The 7669-nt window shown below is 37.1% G+C and overlaps 1 protein-coding gene across 1 annotated transcript; it reads left to right on the plus strand.

Annotated features, from left to right (window-relative positions):
• Window positions 1-281: 281 nt before the first annotated feature.
• LOC111474341 (uncharacterized mitochondrial protein AtMg00240-like) lies at window positions 282-719 on the plus strand. Its single transcript, XM_023119464.1, has one exon. It carries the CDS (start codon window positions 282-284, stop codon window positions 717-719), a length of 438 nt encoding a protein of 145 aa, XP_022975232.1.
• The last annotated feature ends 6950 nt before the right edge of the window (window positions 720-7669 follow it).

The raw sequence follows: 7669 nt of genomic DNA on the forward strand, positions 1-7669 counted from the left end.
CTGACACGCCCCTTTTTATCTTTCACTAGCAATCTAACCTTATCTATTTGCTTCTTTATGTTGATGACATTATTGTTACCGACAACAATTCATCTCTTATTGACAGTTTTACTGGCAAGCTTCCTTCTGAGTTTGCTACCAGAGATTTGGGTTCTCTCAGTTACTTTCTTGGTCTTGAAGCTTCACCCACTCCTGATGGTCTCTTTATTAGTCAGTTAAAATATGCCCAAGATATTCTTACTCGTTCTCAGTTGTTCGATAGCAAACCTGTCCACACTCCCATGGTTGTTTCTCAACGTCTGACTATTGATGCTTCTACTTTCTCTGATCCTACTCTTTATAGATCTCTTGTTGGTGCTCTTCAGTACTTGACGATTACGCATCCAGATATTGCCTATGCTGTAAATTCTGTCAGTCAATTTTTGCATGTCTCTACTGCAGATCAATTTCTTGCTGTCAAACATATTTTTCGCTTTGTCAAAGGAACACTTCACTTTTGTCTTACCTTTCGTCCATCCACTGTTCCTAGTGCGCTAGTGGCTTTTTCGGATGTCGATTGGGTTGGTTGTCCCGATACTATTCGTTCTACATCTGGCTATTCTATTATCTTGGTAACAATCTCGTTTCTTAGAGTGCCAAAAAGAAACCTACTGTCTCATGCTCTAACTGTGAATCTGAGTATTGTGCTCTTGCCACAACTGCTGCTGAACATCTTTTAGATATGCATCTTTTGCATGACCTCAAGGCACCTATTTCACAGCATCCCTTGCTCTTATGTGACAACAAAAGTGCTATTTTTTTTAGCTCTAATCTCATTTCTCACAAGCAGGATAAACATGCTAAACTAGATTATCATTTCCTTCGAGAACTTGTTATCACTGGAAAACTTTGCACACAATATGTACCTTCCCATCTTTATTATCGTTGGCAAACTTCGCACACAATAACTTCCATCTACATGTTGCTGACATCTTCACAAAAAATGTTTCTTGACATCTCTTTGAATTTTTTAGATCCAAGCTTCACGTTCATTCAAATCCGACGCTCGGCTAGCGGGGGGTGTTAAGAATATTTGACCGTTTATTAAAAGAAAATATCTACATATTTGCCTTGCATAATACCATGACCAAAATTGAAAGAAACGAAAGAAAGAGATGTATAAATGGAAAATTCTGAAACGAAGGGGAAACCCATATGGTTAGTGGGTACACACCCAGATACAACAATCACATTACCCCTTGACTCGTCCCTATTCACTCCAATCCCATACATAACCAATTTTCTACATCGTACCCTCTACAAACACCAACCCAAGACCCACAACCCACTTTGATAAGGATCAAATTTGAACATGGATCTTTTTTATTTCATCTTTTATTATTTTATTAGAAGGAAATATATTCTATTTATTTTTTATTCTTTTATTTTATTTTTATTTCCATATTATTTGTAATTTACCATAATTCTTTATTCTCTAAATCATTATAAATAAAGAACATTCACCACCATTTATGTTTGGTGGTTTTAGCAAATATTATCAGGTTAGAGGGTCGTGCGAATAATGTGACGTTCGAAGGTTCGACACCTGCATTGGTTAATTTAATTTATTCTTCTTGATATAAAACTAAACTCGATTTGAGCTACTGATCTGCAATGTGCATAAAACTAAGTTTGATAGAACGTCGTGCTAACATTGTTGACACTTGCATGGGCTATTGATCTGGAATGTGCATAAAACCAAGTTTGTTAGAACGTCATGCTAACATTATTGACACTTGCATGGGTCAATTTCATTAATTCTCAATGATATCTTTAAAAATACAGGGTTAAACCACTACAAACTTTAAAAGATAATGACTTAAAGTTTTAAGTTTGTTAGGCATAAAATTATGTAACCTAAAACTTGATTGATTGGATTAGGAGCTAACGATCTACAATATGCTTAAAACTTATGGCCTATTAGCTCAATTGGTTAGAGCGTCGTGCTAATAACGTGAAGCTTGCAGGTTTAACACCTGCATGGGTCAATTTCATTGATTCCTAATAATATCTTTTCATGATACAAGGTTATAACACTACCAACTTTAAAGATAATGACTTAAAATCTCAAGTCTTAAGTTTTATTATGCATAAAACCTGAACGTCTGCTAACAAAAAGCGAAAGTTTGACAAGTTTGACACTTGCTTGGGTCAATTTAATTAATTCTCAATGATATCTTTAATGTTATGGGACGGGATTAAAACATCACAAACTTTAAAAGATAATGACTTAAAGTTGTAAATTTATTATTTATAAAATTATGTAACCTAAACTCAATTGACTGGATTAAGAGCTATTGATTCGTAATGTGCATAAAACTTATGGCCAATTAGCTTAGTTTGTTAGAGTGTCGTGCTAAGAATGTGAAGGTCATAGGTTTGATACTTGCATCGGAATTTTTTTTTTTTTGAGGTGCACTAAAGAGAATGATGCCCTTGGGTTACACAACAAATCAAGTGGATTTATTTTTTGTCTCATAATCTCCCATTCTTATACATGTCATAAGACGTCATTTAAATAATATCTTTTCATGATATGGGTTATAACACTATGAGTTATATTTAACTTATGAAATCATCCCACGATAGATAATACGTTCATATGATTTTGAGCGATACGTTGACTCTATTAACGCCGTTCTCCAGAGAAGGTAATTGGAACCATAGTTCCTTTTACTATTATTATATTCTAGAGGAGACTTGATCTTCACATGGTTGAGACACCTGCACACTAATTCTTGCCGGAAGAGTTATGCTATCAATACCATGGCTGAGAATGAGAAGCTAAACGGGTAATTTAGAAATTCTATGGCTCGAATCTTTAGTATTCTCTTATTTATTACTTGAAATTTAAACATAATGACTTAATTTGAGAGTTAGTTTAATGTTTTATAATGTAACTAGTCAAAATCAATTGAAGGGTATGACGATCATTTCGCCCTCAAGTTACTTTACGGGTTCATGAGAGGTCATGAAAAAATACCTACAATAAAGAAAATGGATTTATTTTTTGTCTCATAATCCCCCATTCTTATACATGTCATAAGACGTCATTTAAATAATATCTTTTCATGATACGGGGTTATAACACTATGAAATTTAAACATAATGACTTAATTTGAGAGTTAGTTTAATGTTTTATTATGTAACTGGTCAAAATCAACTATCATTTCACCCTCAAGTTACTTTACGGGTTCATGAGAGGCCATGAAAAAATACCTACAATAAAGAAAACAGGAAGACTCACTGAAAACTACCGTAGGAGCCCATTCCAGTCAAGACCATGATGCAAGGAACCTTTCTTGGAAGGAAGAAGAAGATTTGGGTGGCTGGAGTCCTATTTTTCTGTCATGAACCGAGGAGACGCGTGAGGTAACCTTTCAACGTTTTTCTTCTGAAATGAGCCATTTCTTACGAGTTAAGGTCTAATATTTCGATATGTTCTTATAGGAAGGATTCCCCACAGTATTCATGAAGAATCATAGCCGAAATTTTGGTCTAAAGGCGGATTTTCGAGAGTTCTTCCAAGAACAAGAAGGAGGTGAATGAACTGACTTTGAAGGCTCATAACTTAGTATGTGATGATGTGAAAATTCAAGAAAATATATTAGGACGAAGTTTTTATTACAATTTAAAATTCTTCGAATAAAACAAATCACCATGAAGTCTAGATCAAAAGAATGAAAATGAGAAAAAATGAAAAATTTAAAAATGAAAAAGTTAATCAGATTTTGTGTTGCGGCGAGCCATGTGTCAACCTGCGGGAGGGAAAGTGCGTTGGACAGCTTGAGGGACACACGTCAACGATTGGGTGGAACAATGCGTCAGGCACATTATGGAGCGATGCGACTCCACTCGATATGCAACACATGACAGGTCTTCCAACCCACATCTGACCAAGTTTGACTCAAAGGATGTTTGATCAGATCTGCATGGTGCCACGCGTCAACATAAGGAATTTCACTTCCCAGCGTGCACCTCCAGATTTGAACCCATGACTCATTAGCTGCTGACTAACTTGAGCACGCCATGGTAGCACCTAGACGTGCGTCCTCTTCCGTCAAGCGCATTCGTATGGGCGCGTGGAGCGTCTTTCCGGCGATTGGAAGCATGTGTTGCATGCATGAAGTTTAGTTTCCTTCCTGTTCGACTTCTGTTTGCTCGATTTTTATCTCGATTCTAATCCTAATCATATTTTTAAGTGAATTAGGACCTAATTGGACAAAATGAGTATTTTTGGATACGTTATTTGTCTAGAAACACTAAACGAAAGTCACGCATCAATCATGTTAGTCACCATATGGTATTTAGGAAGCCATACTTGTAGGAATCGCTTGAAATGCATGCATGCTAATGCATTTACCTTAGGTGGTAGCTTTCCATGAGAGAATGTAGTTAATTTGATTGTTATGAGTATGGATATACTATGTGTAATATTCTGAGTGTTGCAAGTATGCTTTAATCCTCCACTATTTATGTATATGTTTAATTCATGCTGAAAAGAGGGTGAGAAATTGAGAACTTTGCCCTCTAGGAGGCTTGATGGATGTTATCACCCCATTGAGCGTGTATGTTTACTTTGTATGAATTATGTATGATAATGCTAGATGACGGTTGTATTCACACTCAGTTATTTTCCATGACCCAATAATATGATAAGCCTAGGGATTTGTGGTTAGAAGTGACAAGTCACTGAGTCTAGACCTAAGGAGCCTATCAGATCACCGCGGCAAACAAAGTACCTTAGGAGTGTTCTTAGGCTACAATTCGTATGAACGGTGTCTATAGCTTCGTGGGAGGACCAAGGGTTCCTAATAAAACTCATTGTTCCTAGCCGTTTTGCATGGAAAAGTGTCCCCATGTCTTACAGACCACTAGCTGGGAAAGGAGGGGTCACGCCCCCCAATAAGGTGGTCTATCATGGGCCTAGGAGGTACTCAGCACACCCCCTGGTAAGATACCATATAGTCTTAGAATGCCATGCAAATGTTGCGCCTCGTAGAAAGACACTGGTCATTAAAGCTTGGCATAAGGAACTTTTATGATTTAAATGAAAGGATGGAGAACCAAAGAAGCCCTAAGGGCCTAATACTAGAACCAGACGTCCTATAGCCAAAGAGAAGTCCGTAGGAATCTTTTAAGCTTAGAATGTGATGAGAGCCTACAAGTAGGTGACTTACTGAGTATAATTTTTATACTCATCCTAGGTTTCCTATTTTTTAAAAGTTTTCGCAGGCTGCCAGTCGAGGTTGAGGAGCGTTTAAGAGCTGTGCAGTAATAAAGGGGATCTTTCCAAAGTGTCAGTAACCTTTCAGTCATTTTGGAGTCTTTTGTATTTCCTTGTTTAATTTGTATTCCCTTCGTAATATTTTGAAAAAAATTCTCTTTATTATGTTTTATTTAAATAATATTATAACTTGTACTTTTCTTTTCTTTTATTTTTGTTTGTTTTCTCTTTTGCCTTTTGGGTTACGATCCGAGATTTCGAAGCCTCGAAAATTTTGTTGTGACAGATTTGATCTAAGATTTTGAATGGTTCAATAAAGCATGGGCTCAGCTTTCCTTTACATCTGAAACTTAGGACGCCCTTCAAAGGAGTCTCCTTCAAGAATACCATGTCCCCTAAACTCATATGCCTCATTTTAGTTTAACTCTTTTATCTATTCTAAGTCATGCACATTATTGTTCTAATCTTTTTCAGGGCCTCATTGGTAGCTTGAACTATCTCTTGTCCTTACAACTCCCATTCACCTACCTCGTCTCAACACATTCAGGTTCTTGTGGTTAGTGTAAATATCGTAATTCTCTCCATACAAGTAGCCACTAGAATTTAAGTACAAGCACTACCATAGCTAACTCCAAGTCATGGGAGAGGTAGTTCTGATAGTCCTTCAACTGAAGGGAAGCACAAGCGATCACCTTCTAATTTGCATCACTATACATCCTAACCCTTTCTTAGTGGTGTCACTATAAATCACATAACCTCCTGAGCTCTCTGGAACTATGAGGACTAGGGCCGACACTGACCTCTACTTCAGATCTTGGAAGCTAGCCTTACATGTTTCATATCATATAAGCAAAACACCCTTCCTAGTCAAGTGCGTGAGCGATGAGGCTATCTTGGAAAAATCTCGTACGATTCACTGATGTACCCTACTAATCCCAAGAAATTGTGTACCTTAGTAATTACAGTCCGGTGAACCCACTTGGTGACAACTTCCACCTTTGTTGGGTCCATTGAAACCCCATCCTTCAACACCATGTGTAACGACCCAAAATTTTCTACTTAATTTAAGGTCGCTACTGTAAACATACATAAACATTGCAAAAGACTTTATTTAAATTCCATAAAACATAACCTTTATCTTAAAACACAGTCATGGACTTACGTGTTTCGAAAACATCTTTAAAACAATACAACAAAAGACTAAATAAAAATGAATAAGAGTTTAAGTTAAAAAAACATCCTACTCTAGCCTAAGACTAAGAAAATAAATACCACTACCCTATGCATGTGTCATGGTCTCGAGTTGCGATGTCGTCGTCAGCCGTACAGAAATGCCTTGCCTTAACGTGAAAAATGTAGTAGTAAGTGACCCCACTATTGGGGTTAAATGCAACAATCACATGCAATGAAATGATGGGACCTATCTTTCATTTCGTTTCATTTTCCCTACGGTGCTGTCCTAATTGTTAATTGTGGACGTGTACCATATACTCTACACAGCCCATACGTGCGAGTATGGGCGCACCAGCTAGTTCGCACACCACTGGGCCACTTTCCTTATCCGGTGGGCATACTCTGGGAGCCCCTTATGTCGGGACCCGTTAAAACTAGTAACTGTCACGGTAGCGCTATGCAAAGCATAATGATTGTTGTCCTGCCATTAGATGTACGCGTCCGTACCCTCGTGATGGGATAGGGGTATCCCCCCAGATACATCAACACACATAATGCATGAGGTCCCCACTACTTCTACATTTATCATTAATGAACATAATCTCCCTGTTACGTTCCATGCTTCATGTCCTTCACATTTTAAATTTACATTTTATACATATTCCTATCGGGGTGATTCCAGACAGTTTACCATATTTCATGTCATACAATTCATGCTGTTTACATTCAAACATTTTATACAATCATGCCATGACCATTCAAGAACAACATATTGTTACATGCATTACACATCACATTAGACTAAACAGCATACATAGCATACATTCACGTTCACATGACTACGTACTTAAGAACAATAATCTAGCATACAATGTATCATATCATAAACAAGTCATAACGTAAACACTTCATAGTCATATCGTTCTCTAACTTACCATAGCCTTAACGTTCTTATACCTATCACAGACATATCATTACGTAATATACTTTAGTCATATCATCACAAGAACGTATCGTAACGCTATCGTTCTATCAATTTATCACAAACCTATCCTTTTCTACCCATAACCTAACCGTATTCTTTTATCAATCTCTCCTATCTATAGCACTCTTGTATGTAACCTAACCTTAACCTTTCATGAAGGTATCTTACTCCTATCGTTACATTTCGTTTTGTGCATCCTTCTCGTATCCTATCTCAAACATATCCTTGAGCACATCGTACCATAA

The sequence above is a fragment of the Cucurbita maxima genome, unplaced genomic scaffold (assembly GCF_002738345.1).
Source record: "Cucurbita maxima cultivar Rimu unplaced genomic scaffold, Cmax_1.0 Cma_Scf00312, whole genome shotgun sequence".
NCBI lineage: Eukaryota > Viridiplantae > Streptophyta > Magnoliopsida > Cucurbitales > Cucurbitaceae > Cucurbita > Cucurbita maxima.